At 50.1% G+C, this 23,689-nt stretch overlaps 1 protein-coding gene across 12 annotated transcripts in view; it reads right to left on the bottom strand.

Moving 5' to 3' along the window:
* Positions 1-23,689, bottom strand: part of AMPD3 (adenosine monophosphate deaminase 3) — a 48,182-nt gene that overhangs the window by 17,781 nt on the left and 6,712 nt on the right. For 3 of the 12 annotated variants that reach the window (XM_006089628.3, XM_006089631.3, XM_006089627.3), the window contains exons 2-5: positions 17,518-17,743; positions 5,916-6,120; positions 3,146-3,308; positions 1,024-1,243 (exon numbers count right to left, since the gene is read on the bottom strand). In XM_006089628.3, the coding sequence (XP_006089690.1) occupies positions 1,024-1,243; positions 3,146-3,308; positions 5,916-6,120; positions 17,518-17,738 (809 nt within the window). In that variant the 5' untranslated portion in view covers positions 17,739-17,743. Of the gene's footprint in view, positions 1-1,023; positions 1,244-3,145; positions 3,309-5,915; positions 6,121-17,517; positions 17,744-22,143; positions 22,402-22,999; positions 23,199-23,689 lie in introns of those variants that run through there. The other 9 variants (XR_002829501.1, XR_002829500.1, XR_002829499.1 and 6 more) reach the window with 8 other exon arrangements.

The raw sequence follows: 23,689 nt of genomic DNA on the forward strand, positions 1-23,689 counted from the left end.
TTTCTCACTCTGATTTGAATATTCCCGGAGTCCCACTAGTGTTATAACGGGGTGCCCCCCCCCTTCTCTAGGAAGCGTGCTTGGTATTTCTTGGTCTCTGTAACAACCTCACGCAGTCCCTCTCCCCAGTAGGATTCACCTTAACAGCCTCCCAGACAGGACAGCCACTGAGCACACACCCTCACCTCTTTCCCTCCTTCCCAAGGCTTTCCCTCAAAGCTCCTCCCTTTGGCTGAGGTGAGCTTCCCAGGAACTGTCCCTCCCCTCTTCCAGGTCTTATCTGCCCTCAGATCAGAGAGGAGCAAGACCCACCTGCCCATCCCCCTCGGGCCCACTCTCCTCCCTTGGAGACTGGCCTCACACTCATTCCCAGTAAAACCCAAAAGGCAGGGCAAGAACCAAGTTCCTCAGTAGTGACCAGTACCCTCTCCCTCCCCGGGCACACCCAGCACAGCCACCCAGGGTCCAGTCGTGCTGCACTGCCATTGCTGATCAGCTTAAGTGCTCACCAAGAAGTGAGGGGCCAAAGTCAAGAAGACAACTGCCTGCCAGGTTAACAAGGGCCAAGCCCACAAGCATCATGGGGGTCGTGGCACAGGGTTCCCAGGCTCCCTGCACTCTCCCCTCCAGAAACACAGAAAACCCAACACCTGAAGCAACAGCCTTGACCACTCCTCCACCATCTAAGGAATGCCCTGAGCTGATGACTGCGCAAGGCAGTCATCATGCCTGGGGAGAAGAGTGATAGCCATTCTAAGGTGCACAGGTGGCCACCAGCAAACAGGAGCTCCACACCTACGCATGCAGGACAGGAAATACCAACTCTAATACACCAGCCTGTGATGGAGAGCTGTTACAGAAACCCACAGGGCACCGGGTAGAGGGGAAACCACTCTCTTTCTGGGGTGGTTTAAGTGTGAGAAAACCCAGAGCACAGGGGTGACCTAGATGGCTTTTCCCAGCCCCCTCCCTACAGAATAGCACCCACGCAAGGAGAGGCAGACTGGGGGGCAGCTGGCTTACGTGGGGCCATCAGTGATGAGGGCCAGGATGTGGCTCATGTCCACCGTGTAGGTCTCCAGGTCGGGGTAGGGCAGGCTGTGGGGCTCCTGGCATTCCAGCATCTTCTCGTCGTCATACACGAAGAGGATGCCCCCCTGCATGCGGACCAGGTAGCCCAGGTTGGGGGGAGCATCATCTGTACAGTAAGGGTCTTCCTGGGGCAGTGGGGGAGGGTGGAATTCTGCAAAACAGGATTGAGCGATGGCAAAGTGCCCTTGACCTCATGAGCTCACGTGGGCTCCAAAGGCACATTCTTGGTGAGGCTTGTTCTGGTCATCCCATACAAAAACCACTACCCCACCCCCACCCCACCCACCCTGGCATCTCACACACCCTTCCCCGCTTGACTGTTTCCTTAGCACCTATGACTATGTAAAATAAGTTCACTTAGTTATCCTGGGTGGTACATGTTTGTCTGGTTTGTTTCTGCATCCCCATTTCCTAGAATAATCCCTGGAACGTGGCTGGCAAGTTTTTAAAATTTAACTGAAACGAGCTGAAGCCTCCTGGGCACTTCAGCGCCACCAGGTGCACTGAAAAGGGCAGCTGTGTCCTCTCCTAATAAGACAGCACCTGGGACTGCCCCGCGGGCACAACTATCCCTGTCCTCCCACGGCTTCCTGGGCCCAGGGCAGCCGAGGGGCTAAGGCGCCCCCCACCCCCAGAGGAGCACAGAATAAGGCTGGTCTCCCACAGAGCAAGGAATGCCAACCGCTATGGGTTGAGTTAGCCCACGGTGGGCAGGAAGCTACTCCTGGCTATTGCCCAGCTATGAGACGCTGAGCAAACCACTTTACCTCTGATACTGTCTGCTCATCTGAGGATGACACACCCTGCCTTCACAGCCCATTGTGAGGGCTGCAAAAGTGGGTATAGGAACATGCTTTGTAAATAGCAATGCCGACATGTAAATTACTGGGCATTACTCTCATAATGACTTTTCCTGACTCTTGCTAAGCTCTGTCTCTGGCCAAGGAACAGGTTATGCTTCACAGCAGTGGAACTGGGGGCTACTGCTCTGCTCAGAGTCCCTGAGACGTGCCAGTGGCCTCTGAGATGCCAGCAGTACGAAGGCCTGGGTGAAGCCACAGCCCCCACCCACCACACTCATGCCAGGACCCCTGGGCGCCCTGCTTTGTAGAAAGTACACATTTGACAGTCATTCCTGCCGGCCTTTGCCAAAAATGGGGCAGGTGGGATCAACTTCCCTCAGACAAACAGGGAAATGGGTGCGAAGGGCTGAGATTTACCCAGGGCCCCTGGTGGTAACAGATACTCAAAGTCCAGGTCTCAGAGCTTCAAGGAGGCCAGAAATGGCACCAATTACACCCAGGGGGCAGCCTGGGTCATGGGCACTGGCACAGACCATCAGGCCCTTATTGGATCCCGCCTCCCCCCCCCCCCCCCCACCACCACCAACTTTCAATATCGAGGTTTCCTGTGGTGCTCATTCATCTCACAGTCTCTACGGCTCCTGGGTCCTTCCCCGGCCGAACAGAGCCCACCAGAAATGATCCTGCCCTCGCCAATCTCCTAAACCCACAGCATAAACCAGCTTCCATTTACTGAACACTCACTGGGTACCAGGACTGCACTCACTGCTTCACATTCATTCCTTCATGTAATCCTCTCAGCAGGCCCAGGTGACAGATACTATTAGTGTTCCCATTTTACAGACTGAGAAACTGAGCTTTGTAGAAATCTTTGCCCAAGAAAGTGGCAGAGCTTAGATCAGACTACAGGTAGGTTTGACCCCCGAGCCTACCTCCCCTATCCCAGAACATGCCTCCTATAACCTACCCCCCACCCACACACACACACACACTCACACACACTAATTTGGCATTTAATGTCTGATCATGTTTTTTAAAATACCCCACATGACTGCCTGTCTCCCTGGAAAACTCCCAAGGTCCAGACTTTCATCTCTCTCCTAACTTCCACAGCTCAGTTCTGTGGGGGGTGAAAGCCAGCACCCTGCCCTTACAACACCATCCGGGGGAAACAGATCCAGCTAGGAAAAGTCCTGACCAACTCTTAGACCATGTCCACTTGGAACCCCACTGCAGCCACAGCACCGTACCTGGGAGGCCCTCCCCCGGAGATGCTGTATCCACCCGGGAATGACCCAAGTACTGGGCTGTGGTCCGTGGGAAACGGTGATAGGCAAGCCGGGCATATTTCTCCCGGATCATCAGGGCCTTGGCCAGGCTCTTGGCGGCCTGCTCGTAGTCCTCCACGGTGATCTGCAGAGGAAGGTGTGCAGGAAGAGTTCATGTAGCCGGCCTGAGACTGCTGTCCTTAGCAAGACCTGCTGCAAGGCTGGCCCTTGCTGGCAGCTGGGAACCGGGTTTCGGGAGCATTCCCACCATTCCCTGCCTTGTAAGAGTGGCTCATTGTGCCTACGCTGCTGGCACAAACCGGGTTATGCTGAACACCTGATTTCCTTCTGGGAGTCTGGAATGTGGGGCTGTGCGATGCAGGTGTGAGACCAGCCTCAATAAAAGCCTTGGGCGCTGAGTCTCTCATGAGCTTCCATGATAGATGACACTTCACACGTGTTGCCACCCTCTGAATTAAGTGTGCTGCGGTGACTCCGCTGGGAGACGACCTCCCCTAGACTCTGCCCCGGGGACCTGTCCCCTGGGCTGGTTTTGCTCTGTCTCCTTTCGCTGTAATAAATCCTAGTCAGAGTACAGCTATGTGCTGAGCCCTCGGAGTCCTAGCAAATCCCTGACCTGGGACAGTCTGGTGGACCCACACAGGAGGAGAGTTAGGTAGGGAGGCAGCTACTCCGCCTGCACACCCCCAGCCAGCCTCCAGTGCTGCTGATTAAAGCACAAGCCTGCGGCTGCACCCAGCACACAGAGGCAAAGCCTGGACCGTGTCCCTCGTGAGGGTGAGCATCTTCGCTCTCAGCTGATGGGTCCTTTGGCGGTAATACTAAAAACGTCTGCCTGCTCACTCTGCTGCTTTGCCGCCCCCAAGCTCTCACCCAAATTCACCCAAATTCACCCAGCCACAAGCATTTAGGGACCAATCTCGTGTGCTAGACCCTCTCCATAGATTTCATTGGGTCCTCACTGCAACCTGTTTTACAAATGGGGGAACCGAGGCCCAGCGAGGATAAATCACACGCCAGGAAGTCACAACATCAAACTGCAGAGCCTGATCTGACTGATTCCCAAAGCCCAGGGATGTTCTGCATTCCCAGAGCTGCCTCGTGTTCAAAGACGAATGAGATAAACTCCCACCTCATCCGTCTTAGTCAGTTTGGGAAGGATGTGTGGGGCAGAATCTGAATGCGCTCGGGAGACGAGCAGCTAAACTGTCATAACAGCGGATATGTGACACAGCAAAGGGCGGACAAGATGCAGGTGAGAGGAGCGTGGGAGGGCTGAGGCCTGAAAGTGTCCTCCTCTGCTTTAATGAAAAAATCACTTTAGTTTTGAAACATTTTAAACATACAAACAAGCACTGGCAGACACCCAGAGCTAACAATTTTAATATTTTTTTCATCATGGTTTCAGATCTCTTATAGGTTTGAAGAAATAAATCATCACAGATGCAGCCAAGGGCACATGCCTGGGTTGCGGGCTCGATCCCCAGTAGGGGGTGTGCAGGAGGCAGCTGATCAATGATTCTCTCTCATCATGGATGTTTCTATCTTTCTCTCCCTCTCCTTTCCTCTCTGAAATCAACAAAAATGTACTTTAAAAAAATAAAATGACAATTTGCAGGTGTTTGGTATGTTTGCACTGTTGCTGGTAGCAACTTTAAAATAATTTTTTAAAAAAAGAACAAGGAAGTTCTTTAATGATATGGCATTATCTCCAAGAGGTACTGTTAAGTGAAAAAAAGCTAGGCTCAGTTATATCATGTGTATAGTAAACTACTGTTTGTGTACAAATAAACGAACCATGTGTATATAATTAATTGCAGGTACACAGGCCAGGTATGTGAGAACACACAAGAAATCAAGCCAAGGGCTGCCTCTGAGAAAGGGAACTGGGTGCTGGAGAACTATATAATTTTGGGGTTTTTAAAAATATTTTGTACCATATGCAAGGATTCTCTATTGCCCCCAAAATAATACATGTTGTTATGGCTAGGGGGAAATGTGTAAGAAGAGTCGTAAGCCACTTTGCTTTCTCTGGTATAGTATATATTCTAAAACTACCGTGAAAAAGGAAAGAGAAAGAGAATAACACGGTCAACTGAGGCACAAGTAGTAGGTTGAGGGCCAGGGAGATAGAACCAAACTTAACCCCAGCACTAACTTTAGTGATATTTCTCTTTCTGAGTAAGCAATAAAAATGCATCCTCCTACCAGGTGAAATTAGCACATTTTCAGTGACTGAGTTAACTGACTTGGTGTGTACATCAGCTCATTCACTTCCTCATCAGCACCCTCTCTTCCTGGCTGGAGGGCTAACCTATATCTAAGGATGCTGAGGAGCCGAATCAGCAAACCAGTCAACAACAGGACTTTGAATCCATTCAGTATCTGGGAACACTAAAGGGGCACCTTCCTCAATGGGCTTCAGGGCAGAAAACACAGGGAACTGATAGGCCATGGGCACAGCATGCCAGCTCACAGCCCAGGCCCTCCGCACAGGAATGGACAGCACCCTAGACACCCATACCCCACAACCTCAGCCAGGACCCTCCTTTTCTAATTCCTATACCTCCTGCCCACTGCCAGACACCTACAGACTGGGCCAGGCTTCAGGGCTGGGCATAACCCAATGGCCCAACGGGCTCTGGCCTCTGCACAAGGCACATACCACCCTCACACAGCCCCCAGGGGATCCCAGGGAGAGGGAGAGTAGGGCGAGTGGGAGACACCTTACCCCGGCACAGTAATCTCCGCTGATGGTTACCCGCTGGTACTCGGGCATGGCAAAAGGTGCTGGTGCGAGCTGGCAAGTGGCTCCAGGGAGCACAGGTGTTGCAGGAGACATGGCTGGAGTGGTTGTCGGGGGGCCCTTCCAATCTGGCTGCGTTGGCATTTGCAGAGACAGGGATTGGGACCGAATCATCTTGAAACTTTTCTTTCTAAAAGCCAAGCACAGGGAAAAGGGGGAAGTGTCAGTAGCTAATTGGGGCAAGTGATAAAGAGTCTTGTTATACCCGTGGCAGGAGAATTTTGCTCTGATTAGTCACTGATGTTGGTCTTATTGTTAAGATCTAATTAGTTGTGTTTTCCTCTTAAACACACCTGCGTAAGATACAAAACAGCCATCCAGACACCCATCGCTGTGGTCACTAAGAACGGTCATGGGCTGTTTACTCTGTTAAGAGGAGGACAGACCATCCTGCAGGGGTCTAACCCCGAGGACAGAAGAGGACAATGCCAAGTCAACCAGCATGCTGTCTTCAGACAACCCAAAGTCTAAGTCCCAGCGTCTGACAGTCTCAGGAAGGACTATGAGCAGGGTCACGGAGAGAAGTGACACTATTGCCGAACCGGTTTGGCTCAGTGGATAGAGCGTCGGCCTGCAGACTGAAGGGTCCCAGGTTTGATTCCGGTCAAGGGCATGTATCTTGGTTGTGGGCACATCCCCACTGGGGGGCGTGCAGGAGGCAGCTGATCAATCTCATCGACGTTTCTGACTCTCTATCCCTCTCCCTTCTTCTCTGTAAAAAATCAATAAAATATATTTTAAAAAAAAAAGAAGAAGTGACACTATTTCCCAGAGTTGGAAATTTGGAGCATTGGCGCCAGAAGACATCAAGACCAGGAACCAGTCACACCTCATTGTTTCATAAAAGTCAGGGACCCAGAGATGGGAAAGGGCTTACTCAAAGTCACAAGGCAAGGTGGCAGCTAGCCCTGGGCCTCCTCCCTCCCTGGTACCTGCTCCACCCCATTACCCCGGCTGCTCCTTCCTCGAGGCTGCCATGAGCCTTCCTAGCTGCTTCTGCCCGGCAGGCACAGACCTGAGTCTATTATGGAAAACTGATTAATCAGCATCAATTTCAGGTCCCTCTGGACCTGTCACCTTGGCACCAATAGATGACTTTACAAACTCTTGGAGAAGTGGGCACAACAAGGTCAGTTAAAAATGCTACATCTCGCTCACCCACCCAACGTGGCTCAGTGGCTGAGCATCAACCTATGAACCAGGAAGTCATGCCAGGGTTGTAGGCTCAATCCCCAGTGTGGGGCATGCAGGAGGCAGCCGATCAATGATTCTCTCTCATCATTAATGTTTCTATCTCACTCTCACTCTCTGAAGTCAATAAAAACATATTTTTTAAATGCTACATCTCATGCCTACTTGCAATGCTGATTTGTGAACACTCACCTTCCTCATTAACTAAATAGTAATGTTTCCAATGACAACATCCCAAGTCTTGGGATCCCAGGAAGGGAATTAACAGCAGTGAGGTGAGGCCCTGAACACTCCGCTCTCTCTTGTCTCTCTCTGCCTCCAGTGGAGCCCAACCCCCTAGCATTGCCACCCCGTGGTGTCAGAGCCTACAGCCACCAGCAAAGGACTGGGTGACAACCATGACCCACCGGAGTCCACAGAGCCCCTCCTCTTCTCTAGGCACCAGTGACACCTATAGGGTGTGGAGAAATCGGTTAATCTCTATAAGAGTCTCCTGGCTCACAGGAAGCAGCTGACTTCCTCCTGGCTCTTGGCCAGATCTCCTCACAGACCCACTGGTGATTTTTCAGGAACCACAGTTCCTTCCCTTGTTTATACACCCACCACTTGCCATGGCTCGCTGGTCCTCATCACCTCTTTGGGGACGAGGCTGTTTACACCTGGAAAGTGGAGGCGACCACTTTCCCAGAGACCATCTTTGCCCAGCCCCTGGCCCTGCACAACAGGTGCACTGCGTTGTTTGGGAAACTCAGCCTGAACGAACGCCAGGAGCCTCGGCCCAGGCCTCCCCGGCCTGCCATCCATTCATCACACAGAGCTGAGCCAAGGACGATGCCAGCTCATGTCAGTCCATCATCACCCTGAGTAATGAGGTTCTCACTTTCGCATTGTTTGGACATTCGCAATTAGAGGAAGAGCCATGCTTTGGGCTCCCTCTCACATTCTGACAGGCTCCCTCGAGCCCCATGAGACTGGCTTCTGTGTCACTCACAAGCCTGCCAGGTCACTGTTGTTAATCTCTAAGCCAAGTGCCACACATGCTTCAGCCTGTGCCGCCTGATGGCTGGTCCCGCCAAGGAGAAGCAAGGTGACGTGTAAGGTAAGAACAGTTAAAAAAAGCACCCCACGATCAGAAAGCTGGGAGGCTGGCTAAGCCAACACCCCACCAGGCTTGTCCTAGAAATGTCCACATCCTTCTGCCCATTGAGGAAGCCAGTGTCCACATGCTAGTGTCCAAAGAATTCTCCTTCTTGGAGACGTCCATTATGGCTCCAGCCCTGGTCTTCAGGTGAGACCCAGATGTCACATGTGAACATCCACAGGCTGGAGCTCAGACTTTGCAGACACAAGGTTTACCACCAGATGAGTCAACTCCTCCTCGGGGCCCACTCACCTTAGGAAAGGGCTTGGAGTAACCAGAGCTAACCACTAAGTCTGTGTCTCAGATAACTGGGAAAGCTCAATGGAGTCCATGGGGAGGGCCCTGTGTTCATGTTCTCTTGCTGCATGACAAGTTGCCACAGCCAGATGGCTTCAACAACACACAACACACGTCTGCAGCTGAGAAGTCTGGGCGGGCGTGACTGGGCTCAATGCTCAGGGTATCGAAGGGCAAAATCAAGATGATGGTCACACTGAGCTCCTATGTGGAGACTCTGGGAGAAAATCCACTCCCAAGCTCACTTAGGGTATTGGCAGATTCCAGTCCCATGGACCACAGCTTGAGGCCCCTAGTTCCTTGCTGGCTCCTGGGCAGGTGTCGCTTTCTTGCACACAGACACCCTCCATCTTCAAAGCCACATGACCTTGGTTCCAGTGCTCCGAATCTCTGACTCCCCGCTCTACGACCAGCCTGTGATTAGGTGATGCCCACCTGGTAACGTCCCCAGGTCCACTGTGCCACATACCACAGCATAATCACAGGAGTGATGTCTCATGATATTCAAAGGGTCTGGAGATTAGGGAGGGACATCATAAGCCCATATCTAGTGTCCATTCTATACAACCGAGGCTCAGCCAACAAAAATGAGAGCAGCAGCTGTGTGTGTGCGCGTGTGTGAGTGTGTGTGTGCACACACACACATCCTTCTTTCCCTCTCAAGACCACCTGAAGCTCCCCATATGTGTCACAACAATAAAAGCTTACCATAACTGTTATCTGAATTTTAGAACCATGGGGGTCTCCTGGCTGGAAAGGACTTTAAAGATGATATACTCCAACCCTCTCACAGCGGCAGCTTTTGCTTGAATATCTCCAGTGACAGAGAGCTCACTACATTTCTGAATGACACATCAGCATTCGATCGTATTCAAAAAACCATCTGCCAAGCACCTACTCTGGGCCAGGCCAGTGTTAGGCACATAAACACAAGGTGAACAAAACACGGTCCACTCCATTTGTTAGAAAGCACTTCCTTTTGATGGGCCAAGATCTGTCTGTCCACAGGCGCACCTGCTGCACCTCGTGCCACCCCTGGGGCACCAGAGGAAGCCAGCTCACTCTGCCACAGCTGGGCACACCCCCTCCTTCCCTGCCCACATGTCCCCCTGGCAGACACACACTCCTGCCAAAACTCTGGTGGGGTGTGGGGCTATGAGGACACCAGCTCTAGGCCAGGCCACAGAGCCCACAGGCCAGGAAGCAGCTTCGTCCTCCTGGGCCACAGGGACCTTCTTGCCTGACCAGCTTTGTCAACACAAGATGGGTGAACGGGCCTTTCTCCATTGCTCTGATGCCCGCACCAGCATGCTCTAGGGTACTTGGCTGCCTCTGCCATTCATGGTGTCCTAACTCTTCCCCTGCCCCACTCCCTAGCCCTCTTCAGCTCCTGGGAACCAGACATCCCAGAGTCTTCGGTCATAACATTTGATTTATGTGCTAAGCCCAAGGTAAGAAGCAGGGCCGCTCTTGCTCTTCTAGAGAACAGCTGGCATCTTCCCAGGGGCCTTTGCAGCCCACCGCCCTGTGTAGTCTGCCCAGAGGACTGCCAGGCAGGGAGCGGGACCAGAGCAAACCTTTCCCCAAAGGCTCTCAATTATGTACAATGAATCAGGGGCCACAAGGGGACCCCTCTCTATTGAATAATCTACGGTGTGCCAGGCCCTGGGGGTAGATGGATTGATGAAATTTAACCCTGACTCCAGGGCCTGACCGGTAATGGCACTGATGGTTGGACAGTTCAACAGACTGTCCTCATTGTCATCAGACAACGTGGTTGGTGTGTGAGAAAGCCTTGGTTGTTGGGGTCCCAGAGGAGACACCTGATCCAGACTGGGGGCAGGTGCAGCGGAGCAGCAGGTCAGAGAAGGCTCCCTGCATCACTTCCTTCTGATAGAGAACCCTCACCTATGGCTGTCTCCTCTCCTTCCCTCCCTCCTGACCAAGGGCCGGTCTCCATTCACCCGCCTCCTCCCTAGCTCCCCTTCCCCAGGCCTTCCCAGCTGCCCTTCTCCATAAAGATCCCGGAGGTCAAAATGAAGTACAAGCTTTACTACCTTTTAAATTAAGTTTTAAATGCTCCATTCTCAACTTGAAAAAGCAGATGAATTGGCTGTTTCAAATGAAGTTCCTTTGTCAATGGCCATGAATGAACAAGTTACCTCCCCCAGATTGAAGAAGTTTCATAAAATAAAATGATGTAACAGCACTTTATCTGGGCTATCCACAATTCATAACAACTATCTATTTACCTGCTTTACTCAGTACATTCTTGAGGAAGTTGCTGTTTTGGAGAGCTACATTTTTCAGATCACGTCTGTCCCCTAATTTTTAAAAATACCAACTTTGGTGTGGCTTTTTACAATGAAAATCATAATCCTGAGTCTTAGTCAGAGCGTGCTGCACATAATCTAAAGTTCTCTCGGTGACTCAGGGTCATCATTGTACGATCCAGTCACCATCGTCAAGGCGTTTTGCTCTGAGACTGCAGTGCGTCAAATTCTTCATCTGCTTTTCACAATTGTTCCGTTTCCTCCCTCACTGTTGCCTGTCTAATACTAACAATAATAAAAACAGGAATGCTAATAATGTTCCCAGCACTGTGCTAAGCAGTCATGCGTATTAGCTCATTTAATTCTCACAAGATGGGTCCTTTAATTACACTCACTGCACAGATTGAAAATGGTTCTCCTGCAGTTAGAAGACGCGCCCAAGGCCAGACCTGAGAAAAGACAGGGCTGTCATTTGAACCCAGTGGACTGGATCCAAAGCCTGGGCTCATAATCACCACACATCCCTTCTGCGACCCTGTCTCTAGAAGTTCTTCTCTCACTTCCAATTTGCTTCCTTAAATTTGATACCATATGATCTCACTTCAATGTGGACTCTAATGAACAAAATAGAACCAGAGGCATGGATACATGGAACAGACTGGCAGATGTCAGAGGGAGATGGGTGGGACAGGCGGGATGAAAGAAGGTGAAGAGATTAGCCAAAGAACATGTATGCAGCGTGGTGATGGTCAGAGGGAGTGGGGACAGGAGCTGGGCAGAGGTGGGTAAAGGGGTGGGGGGTGAAATGAGGGACATCTGTAATAGTGTCAGCAATAAATTTTTAAAAAATTGTCACAGGATAAGAAACAAGATCACCAGCTTATTAGAATCTGTGCAACGTAATAATAAATAGGAGATGGGATGGGAATATTGGGAGGATGATAGTTAAAAGGTATAGGTTTCTTTTGGGGATGATAAAAATATTCCAGCCCATGCCCTGACCAGTTTGGCTCAGCGGATAGAGCGTCGGCCTGCAGACTCAAGGGTCCCAGGTTCGATTCCGGTCAAGGGCATGTACCTTGGTTGCGGGCACATCCCCAGTGGGGAGCGTGCAGGAGGCAGCTGATTGATGTTTCTCTCTCATCGATGTTTCTAATTCTCTATCTCTCTCCCTTCCTCTCTGTAAAATAATTAATAAAATATATTTAAAAAAAATATTCCAGCCCTAACTGGTGGTGATGGTTGCACAACTCTGCAAATGTAATAAAAAACACTGAATTATATATCTTAAATGGGTGGATAGTGTGTTATATGGATTACATCCCAATAAAGTTATTTAAAAAGAAGAAATAGGAGAGGCCAGAGAGCACTAATGTGCATTTTGGTTGCTCAGAAATTTTTCGTGTTGTCAATGTTGGCTAAGTTTCAACTATGTACTTGTTAGGTGAACTCGGGCTAGGTAATATGAAGAGATTCAAAGTGAACAAAAGATAGCTTCTGGGCACCAAGGGGCTTTACCTGTCTTCTTGTCTTTGCCTCCTGACTTTGATTCCATAGATTGCCCACCCCTCCCTCTCACCGTGAGCCGTCCCTCCAATCCCCCTCCCAGTGGAGACCTGGACAATGCCATCTTCCTAAGGAGGCGGGGCCCTGCAGCAAGCCATCCCTGCTGGCCTCCTGCTTCTCCCAGCAGCCTGGGGCACTGGCTTTCTGGACTCAGCCCCCAATGCTGGAAGGGAGCCGTCTGGGCCCAGTTCAGTTCTTACAGCCACTGGAATCCTACACAGCAAGCCACTGCGTTCTAGGCGCTCATCTTTCTTATTCACAGACCAAGTTTTTCTTTTTTGTAAGAAGCTGTTTTACTTCCTGGTTCTATCTTATGCTTTTACAGTAGACTTAGAAGAACCCTTTTTTTTTTTAATACAAGAGAAAAAGAAAATGGTTGTAAAAATAAAAAATTTAAAAAGCCTTCTCCAAGCACCAGGAATATCCAGGCTTATCAGAGGAGCCAGGGCGAGGGAGGGCTTTTCCCAAACTGGAAGCCCCATCTCATGTCACAATTTGAAACAAATCCACTGACTGTGAACTTGGAGGCCGGGGGGCTCCTTGTAGGAAAGCTCCCTGTCACCGTGTATGCTCAGAACGTCAGGGAGGAGCTGGAGATGAAGAGGAGGCCGGGGAGAGGGTTCCTCCACTAAACTGGTCACACATGAACATTTGCATAACGGTACCGCTGCTGAGCAGTGAAACAGAAAGACAAAATCGGGGGGGGGGGCACAGCCCCAGAGGACACTGAGACATCAGCCAGGTAGTCCAGGGACCAGGCTGTCATTGGCAGAAAAAAAGCCAGTGGGTAGAGTAGAGCTTCGGCCCAGTTTCTCTCCATCTCATTCAGAAGCCGCCAATTATATATTGGGGGGCCACACCCATGTCGCTCCAGTGCCTACGACGGAGACAAGGACCCCACCCCACCCCTAACAGTGGGAGAGCCTCGTGGGCAAAGTGTGGGGTTCTGCATTCAAAAGATACGCGCTGTTGTTTTTAAAGCTCCTTTTTAAATGTCTTTCATTGATTGCTGATTTTTTTAATGTTTTAAAATTCCCATATATTGCCAACACCATAATAAAAGTGTTTATTTCTTGACAAACTTTTTACATATTTCACTATGATATAGGTATGTACATTTGACTATGCTTATTCCAAACCATTTTCTTTGTTTCCACAGCAAAAGATGTGAGTTTTAGTCCCTGCTCTGTCACTTACTTGCTACGTGTCCTTGTGCAAATTAACTTCTCTGAGCCTTAGTTTCCTAATCCGCAAAATCGAGGTCATAAGAATATCCACTTACTAAGATGCGGGGATTACAGAAGGACGGTAAACTGGGCAGCCCAGCACTTCACCCACGGCAAGAAGCAGCTGCTATTGCGGCCCGTCTCCATCTCAGCAGCAGGAAGTTGGATAGGGAACACATGCATGGGGTTTACTGTGACCCGGGCCCTGTCCTGAGCCTTTTACAGATGTTAACCCCCTCATTCCTCAGGACACCTCATGAAAGCGACTACTATTACCACCCTCATTTTATAGATGAGGAAGAAACAGGGCACAGAGAGGTTTCTTAATTTGCCCCGGGGTCACAGAGCACACTGGTGAGTGGCAGAACACAGTGGTCCTGGGAGCTGTGGCCACCCCGACGCAGCATCTGTGGTGAAACAGGGGAAACAGGACCTCTTTCCTCTGCTGCACACCCACTGCTCACCAACACAGGCCGAGTCCTGGGCTGGATCCTGGGGTGCAGTGGGAGCCAGATACAAGGAGCTTCCAGTCTAAAGGGAGGCACACCATGACCACCACAACCTAGGACATAGGGACAGAACAACATTTCTGGAGAGGAATTTGCAGAAGGATTTCTGGAATCACAGAGCACCATTGGGACTTGGAGGAAAAAGGCAGTGATAGGAAACAATCTCTTTTTACAGACATCTGGCCCAGTGTCTCTCTGTAATGGAAACTGGAGTCAGAGACCTCTTATTCCTGGTAATGAAAAAATGCCAGGACCCCTCTTTACTAAAGATTTAAAGGCTTAAGAAAGCATAAAAGATGCGAAGACAAAAAAACATGACAGAAATGGAGGATATGGAGCTAAGAATTGCAATTTTGAGGGCTTGCAAAAAACTTGTGGAGAGCCTCACGAAAACTAATGAGACCCTCGATGCTACGATAAAGAAATTAGAAAGTAAGCATACACGGACTGAAATAAAGAATAGTATACCCAATAGCAGACCAGAGGAGCACAAGAATCAAACCAAAGATTTGACAAAAAACACCCAACTGGAAAAGCAAAATGAAAAAAGAATCCGAAAGTGTGAAGATAGTGTAAGGAGCCTCTGGGACAGTTTCAAGTGGAATAATATCAGACTTATTGGGGTGCCAGAAGATGAGAGACAGCAAGATTTTGAAAACCTATTTCAAGAAATAATGGCAGAAAACTTCCCCCACCTGGTGAAAGAAATGGACTTACAGGTCCAAGAAGCGCAGAGGACCCCAAACAAAAGGAATCCAAAGAGGACCACACCAAGACACATCATAATTAAAATGCCAAGAGCAAAAGACAAAGAGAGAATCTTAAAAGCAGCAAGAGAAAGAGACTCAATTACCTACAAGGGAATACCCATACGACTGTCAGCTGATTTCTCAACAGAAACTTTGCAGGCCAGAAGGGAATGGCAAGAAATATTCAAAGTGCTGAATACCAAGAACCTACAACCAAGATTACTTTATCCAGCAAAGCTATCATTCAGAATTGAAGGTCAGATAAAGAGCTTCACAGACAAGGAAAAGCTAAAGGAGTTCATCACCACTAAACCAGTATTATACGAAATGCTGAAAGGTATCCTTTAAGAAGAGGAAGAAGAAAAAGGTAAAGATACAAATTGTGAACAACAAACAAGCATCTATCAACAAGTGAATCTAAGAATCAAGTGAATAAAGAATCTGATGTACAGAATGAACTGGTGATTATAATGAATCAGGGACATAGAAAGGGAATGGACAGACTATTCTTGGGGGGGAAAGGGGAATGTGAGATTCGGGAAGAGACTGGACAAAAATCGTGCACCTATGGATGAGGACAGTGGGTGGGGAGTGAGGGCGGAGGGTGGGGCGGGAACTGGAAGGAGGGGAGTTATGGGGGGGGGGAGAGGAACAAATGTAATCTGAACAATAAAAATTTAATAATAAAAAAAAAGATTTAAAGGCTTATTCAAAAGACAAAGTAGGTCCTACAGACCAGCCAGCCCATGAAGTCTCCATTTGAGAAGCCAGGGCGGTGGGACAAGGGTCTCTACAGTCATGCCCTTCTTTGCCCACCAGGGATGACCATGCCGCTGAGCCTGGGGCCACCCCTCCTCTCCCAATACAAGGCTGGCACTCAGAGTTGGCCGATGGCAACAACAACCCCTTCACTTTACGGGCTCACAGCCCCTCTGAGGAGGGAGAGCATTTATTTTCTGGGTGGTGAAGCTCTGTTCTTGCCTTTGTACCAATACTCGACATTTTACTTCTTTCCAAAAAAAGTTAAGGGAAGACTGAACTTCTACTCTACCAAGAAAGGAAAGGACTTACCTTTCAAAATAAGGAGGTGCCTTAGGAAGAACCTGATTGCAGAAGAGACCCCAGTTCCATTACGTTAGCTATTGAAGTCTGCAGTACGCTGGCCAGGCAGGCATCCAGCCAGAGCCCCACTGGACACTTCATCAAAAGTTTTTACTCTTTAATTCTGCCCTCCCAGGTGAGATAAACTGTGAGAGGGTGAGGGCTCCCCACTGCACTTGGACCAAGATCCAAACTTCTTATCGGGGAGCACAAGGCCAGTCTGATCTGATGCCTGTCCTGGCGCTTGCTTACCCCTTTAACCACACCTCTACCCCACATGGGCCTTGAAGATAGAGGGCCTTTGTACGCTCTCACCAGCTCTGCACATAGCTGGGTCCTTTACACCCTTTACATCCTTTACAGCTATAATGTCATCTCCTCCAAGAAACCTTCCCTAACGACCCCTTCTGAAAAAGGACTATCCCCCGCCCCCACCCCACCCATGCACACACACCTTTTCTTTCTCTCTCTCAACTCCTCTTCATCTCCTTCAGAGCCCCTGGCCTGGGCCTGGACCTGTTTGTCCTCAGATTCACTCCTCACCCTCCCCTGTGTTCCCCTATGCGTCAGCTGCCTTCTGGCTAGGTTTGGCCAATGGCAACCACGGGAGAAAACTGGAAGGTGCCATAAGGATTAAAGCCAGGTATCTCCTGTGTCTATCTCTGCCTTGGGAGGCATCTCTGCAGCTGCTGCCTTTCCTCCTTGGCTCCAGTGTCCACGGGAAAGGCCACCGCAGTCCCAGCTTCTCCACCCTGGGCTCCAGCAACGCCACCTCTTTCCACTGACTCTCCAGCTGACGGTGGTAGCTGCTTCCTACTGTGTCCAATCTCTGGGTGGCCCCCTCCCCGCTGCTTGTGTTCTCAGTTCTCTACCACCTCTGTAACCAACTCCCTGCATGAAATCCTATTTCCAGTACTCACGTGGTTTCTGTTTTTCTGATTACACCTGACTAACACTGCACATAATTTGTCATTTTTTAATTAATTTGTTTAATTTTTTAAATAATTTACTTAATTATTGCCTAGACCACTGTAAACTCTACAGGGGAGGGACTACATCTATCCTGTTCTTTATTACATCCCCATTGCATGGCATAGGACCCGGTAAATAGTGAGCTGAGTTAATTAATAATGCAAAGTACTTGTCAAGTGATGAAAAGAAGTAAAATTGGTATTTCCCAAGAAATCCTAAAATTTACAAAAAGAAAATAGCAATTTCATTTGGAAATAGTGTGTATTTATGTACTTGGTTCATTATTAAAACAACAGCAAAGAGAGAGCGGTTTTTTTTATCTTTTCAACTAAACAGACACACCGAAATGTCCTGCATGAACTCAGTGATGGTCAAGTGGTTTTGGCTAAGAAGTAAGCTCAGCTCCCAGGGCCAGGCCAGCTCCCATGAGCCACCTCAACTCGAGACGAGCGTCCACAGGCAGCCTGGGTCTGCACACAACAGCTGAGTCGTGGGGACAAACCTTTTCACGGTCTCCACCGACTCCTGCTCCGCCAGCTCCTTCTGCAGCTCCCTCTCCTTGGCCTCCTTCTGGCCGATGGGGCAGTCCTCGGGGACGGTGAAGAGGGACAGGGCATCTTTGCTGTCCTCTTCTCGGAGCACTTTAGCGAACACCTTCTCGGCCAGGAGCCGGACTTGCTCGTCCACCTCAGAGATGTTCAGCTTGGGGAACTGGCGCGGCATCTCGGCTAAGAGAGAAAGAACAAGCATTAACCTTCACGAATTACTGGGTGGTCGGAGTCACCGTGTGGGGAGGAGAAGGTACTGAAATAAGGGCCAGGCCCCCAGTCCTTGGGGTCAGCTGCCTACTCAGGATTTCCCCTGACAAAACCCAGCATGCCAATGTCTAGAACTAGCTCAACAAGTAGCTGGATGTGAAGAGTGCAGGGCCAGTTGCATTCCATGAGAAAGCAAGTGTCCGGAAGTCAAAGAACAGACTGTCGCTAAGTATGCTCCCATTGGCCTGAACTCAGGATCCCAAGCACACCTGCAGCCCTGCCTTTCCCAGCTCTGTTTCCGTCGGGGAGAAGGGAGAAGTCAGCACCCTCCTCCCGCAGACTGAGGAGGCCATTCCAGGTGCAACAGTGACCAAACCTCATTCCCACTGCACAGAGGGGAAGCCCAAAGCCCAAAGGGTTTGATGATTATCTTAAGGTCCCACAGGAAGACAGATGAGCCCTGGGGAATCCCGGGCTGCATTCCTCTTCACATGAAACAAGGCCATTCGCTGAAAAGAAAGAATTTTCAATCACGGTTCCAGTCTTCCAAGTCCTCTGGAACTTCTAATAAGACACAACAAATACAATACAGGAGTCCCCCACCCCCCATATTTATGGGGAATATGTTGCAAGACCCCCAGTGGAAGCCTGAAACCCCAGATAATACTGAACCCTATATATACTATGATTTTTTAAAAATATATTTTTATTGATTTCAGAGAGGAAGGGAGAGGGAGATAGAAACATCAATGATGAGAGAGAATCATTGATAGGCTGCCTCCTGTATGCCCCCTACTGGGATGGAGCCCAAAACCCGGGCATATGCTCTGCCTGGGAATAGAACTATGACTTCCTGGTTCCTAAGTCGATGCTCAACCACTGAGCCACACAGCTGGGCAATATACTATGACTTTTTTATACATGTGTACCTATGATTAAGTTTAATTTATGAATTAGGCACAGTGGGAGATTAACAACAATAACTAATATTGAAAATAGAAATAGAAACATAGAAAAATTATAGCAATATACTGTAATGAAAGTTATGTGAATAAAAATTATGTGAATAGCTTTGGGGCCATTATTAAGTAAAATAAGGGTTCCTTGAACACAAGCACTGTGACACAGTCGATCTGATGACGGAGACAGCTAAGTGACTAACGGTGGGAAGCATCTACAGCGTGGGGACGCCGGACAAAGGGATGACTCACATCACGGGAAAGACAGAGCAGGCCCACACGAGATTTCATCACGCTGCTCAGAGTGGCATGCCATTTAAAATATATGAATTGTTTATTTCTGGAATTTTCTATTTAATATTTCCATACCACAGATCACCGTGAGTAAGTAAAATCACAGGAGGTAAAACTGTGGATAAGGGGGGGACTATTGTAAAGGTTTGGAGATGGGAATACTCTTTATCTTTCGCAGCCCAGCTGAAAAGTCAACTCCTGTAAGAGGCGTGCCCTATCCACTCCCCGCACACCGGTTTCTTACCAGCAGTGGCTGGCCTACATCACCGGGTTAGTGCCTTTCTTTTCTGTTTCTCTGCCTTTCTGTTTTGTTTTTTTCTAACACTTAGATAGCACTTTTTAAGTGCATTCTGCCTTTATATTTATTACGTCTGTTAATCCTATTATTGCCATTTTACAGATGACACCATGAAGGCACAGAGAGCTCATTGGCCAGTGAGCAGAGACGTATGCCGTTCTCAGCCGTGGCTCCCCTGTCCTGTTCCTCTCTGAGCCTCTGCTCAGGGATTTGAACCCAGCACCTGGTTCCATGTGTACTCTTAACCTGCGACGCTGTGCCGCTTCTCTTTGTCCATCTGGGTGTCAGGTGGACACGCAGCATCACACTTAGAGAATGGGTGAATACTGCATCCTTTTAACAGCCACCTCACCGGGAGTGGCTCTGGAAGAAGAGCTTCCTGTCCATCTATCTCCATGGTTTCTTTAGGGAAGGTTTAAAGAGAGAAGTGGCTTTGTCAGCCCAACAGATGAGGATGAAGGTGAGACGGTGCCCAGCTGGTGTCTGGCAGGGAGAGGAAGCAAATGCGGGGAGGAGGGACTCACTGAGCAACCTTGGGACAGACATTCTCCGCATCTGCCCATTTTCTTAGCTGTGAGAAAAAGGGACTAGACTAAGCGGTCCCCAAGGCCTCCTCAGCTCTGAGTGCCTTAATTCTAGGTACCAGAGAGGTTTCCACTGCCCTGGAGGCTTGCTGCCAGGTCTTCTCTGCAGCACGTGGGTCTCATTCATGACACAGACAGGAAGGAGACAAGCACGCTAGTAACGGGCAGTAAAGAACATCTGTGGGCCCCCTAACTGCGAAACCAATTTCCTCCTTCCCTCCACACCAGGACCCTGCCTTTCCTGGGCCCCTCTCACGGTTAGGGGGTTGAGTGGGAGGGAGCTGGTTAGGACAGAGGAACCCCAACACACCACTGCTAGTCTGTGGTGGCAGAGATCAGGGCAACAGCAAAGGCCTGGCCTGCAAAGAGGAAGAACATAGCTGTCTAGAGATCACCATGTCCTACAGCAGAGAGAAGGGGAAGCTGGACACCATCAGAGCAGAGGCTGGGAGAAGGTGACAGGGGAGAGAAATGAAGAGAGACAGGGAACCAGATCCAGAAGGAGCTGTTAGGTCAGAACAAATCTGGACCTTCACCTCCCCCGTCTAACGCCACAGGTCAGGGGCGGACGTTTCAAAACCTCACATCTCAGAGGGAGACATCCTATAGGCCCCAGGCAAGGAGCAGCCAAAGCCAAGAAACACCCACACCACTTAACACCCCCTAGAAACGACTTACAAGGAAAGAATCTGAAGGAAGGAAAATACACATGAGGTTTGCGTGCGCAGCTTTAAAATGTCTGCATTAGAGCAGACTCACTTGAAAAAATTGTTAAGCAACCAAAATTGTAATTAATACATTGTTTGCGGGTAGTTTTTATCGCGCTAACAGGTGGCTCTACTTCTTACAGTCAACGTAAAACGTATAAATACGTTTCCCGCATACAATGTTAAGAGGACAATACAGCCACATAAAAATGTCTTACAAAATAACAGTAAGTAGGGAAGAAAATAAATACATAAAACGACACCCAGGCTTGGTTGCAAAGATCTGAACATGTAGCCAGCCCCTGGTGGACAAGGGCTGTAAGAGAGACATGCACTCAGATGGCCGATGGCAGGCCTGCCTGTGGGAGAGGCAATGTCTGATTCTGATCATTAACGCTGTTATACCGTCATTTTAACAAACACAAAGGAGACAAAGGAAATGGAGACTGAAGAGTTTATAAAAAAGAGAGAAAAATAGAAAAACAAACGGTAACATTGCAGGTTTTGACGGTTAGGGTCCTCCCCCACCGAACACACCCCAGGGAGGCCAGCCCAAAAGGAATCGCACCACTGAGACCCATCTCTGCATGAGCGCTCACCCTGGACAGAAGCTGCCCACCACCACCTTCCCATCCCCTACGCCTAACCCCACAAACACACACCAGCCACACACCCCAGGCCCCCTCGGGAATGGGCATCTGGGGGGTCCTTTGTGCCTGAGGGCTCTGATGCCCGATCCTGCCATGCTTTTCCATGAAGCATCTTTAGCTTGCTCAAGCCAACAAAGTGTATTTTTCAGGATGCATCTTTCTACAAAAGATCCCCCTCTTTCTTTAGCTTAAATCAGCCTTTTTCAAACCAGGTCCCTTAAGATGCCCATACCTATTGCTGGGAGAACAGGTCCTATAGTCAAGTAGTAGGGAGATGCTACACCCCACAGCCTCTCCACCTAGATTCACAAGGCACATCAAAGACTCAAGGATCACAGAGTACCATGTCCCCACAGACACCCCTCCTTCCCCCCTGCCCAACCCATATTAATCTCCTGCAGTGGGCCTCAAGCGCCTCCTATATCCTTGCTGTCTTCTGGGCATCCTTGGCAGACAGTCCCCACCTGCCAGCCCCCCCCCCCCCCGTGGCTCGTCTGTGTTCTCAGGCCTACACACGGGCCACATGGGGAGGAAAGCCCGCTCTGCAGGTGCCAAGCAGAGCTTCAGCTCCAGCTGCTTGTTCAAAGCTGGCTTTCAACTTTCTGTCAGCCACAGCCAGCAGGCATGGGAGGCTTCGCTGGATTCACCGGCACTGGCTCGTGATACAGCTTATCTCACCCTTACATACGACACCCCGCCATGAGTCTGGAGAAGTGGCCGGGGTTAGAAAGCTGTAAAATGCCACCAATTTCAACAAACAGGAACTGTTCATGGCACCACAGTCCCTCCAGAAAGGAGGCACCGCGCCCCGTAGGTAAACAAATGAAGCTGTTTCCTGCTCTCGCCAGACTCCCACCGTCAGAACCCACGACACAGACCTGATCCTGGCACTGGAGTCTCCATGGCTGCTCCTGAGGATGCCACACAGGCCACACACTCAGGCCGGGGCTGCAGGCTGGGCTGGGCAGGAGGCTGAGCTGAGTCAGTGTCAGCGCAGCAGCTGCTGGCTCCTATCTGCAGCTGCTGGGGTGGGAGGGCTCTGCTTTGCATATCTGTGAGCAGCCTTGAGCGAGAGCTGGAAATTCTCCCGTGAATATGAAATGGAAGTGGAAAATTTCCAAGAGTCCTAATGGGCTCATGTCATGCCCATCATCCACGGCTGCTATACCCTGACTGCAGTGCCCTGGCCCTGTTCACAGCCCTCTCCAGAGCAAGAAACTCAAGCCACGGACCAGCCTTCCTGACGCACCACAGAAGGGAAGCACAGCCTCCCTCTAACACCCAGACTCCTCCTGACAGCTGAGCAGTGCCCTGCAACACCATCACCTTTGCTGCCTCCCCTAGGAGGGCCCCGTCAAAACAACCTACTGAGGGCACCCCAGGACTGGCAGGGGAGCTCTGAGCCCAGTTGCTAAGGCGAGCTCCTCCCTGAACCTCCTCCTCTGAAAAAGGGCAGGTCTATGAACTGCTCCAACCTTTCCCAGGAAAGGACAGACTCAGACAGAGGGGAAACAAGCAGGAGCAAGCTGAGATGAAAAGCTGGCAGATCTAATTCCAGCCCTTCCTTTCTTGCGCCAAGGAACCTGTGTATCACAGGTGACTGGGCAGCCTGACAAGCTCTACCAGAGTGTGACTGTGCGCACGTACACACACACACACACACACACACACACACACACAGGAAGTATGTCCCACCCCACCCACCTGAGCCCCACCTCCCCACCCTCTCCTTACTGCCACTCATGGCTCCTACTCGGGCCTCCAGCTCTGAGAAGCCTCCAGAGGCCTGGCTGGACTCAGCCCCCTGCTACCAGCAGCTGCCGCTCCCACTGGGAAGGTGGGGCTGCCTCCAGTGACCCACAGAGCAGTCCTCTAAAGGCCACCAGGGTGGATTACAGCAGAATCAGGACGCAAAGCTCCACTCTCCATCTGCCCTGTAGAAAGACAGTCCTGGGTGGGAAGGCTCGGAACAGACACACGGCCTCCCGGTGGCTTAGATAAGTGGCGTGGGTCAGGGAAATAACCGTGAGCAAAATGGCTATTTCTGTGGTGCTGTTGACATCCTGGAGAGAAGAGCCCAGAAAGGAAGGGTCAGTTGTTTACCGGGAGGCTGGCTCTGGCCCTCATTTGGGCCTGAGTCACCTTCTCATGTCCATTCGTGAGGTTGTGCCTCCCTGAGCCCACATAATAGCTCCTGTGCGGACAGAGCAGGATTACATGGTTGACACACGATCCTTGGGCCACTGCTGAGCCTTAGCTACTCAGGGATTATGATCCACCTGTCCTCACAGCTGTTTCATAAACAGTGCAGCCAGCAGGCTGCAATCAACCTAGAGCAGCGGTTCTCAACCTGTGGGTCGCGGCCCCTTTGGGGATCGAACGACCCTTTCACAGGGGTCGCCTAAGACCATCGGAGAACACATA

Source organism: Myotis lucifugus, unplaced genomic scaffold (genome assembly GCF_000147115.1).
Source record: "Myotis lucifugus unplaced genomic scaffold, Myoluc2.0 scaffold_61, whole genome shotgun sequence".
NCBI classification, from domain to species: Eukaryota; Metazoa; Chordata; class Mammalia; order Chiroptera; family Vespertilionidae; genus Myotis; species Myotis lucifugus.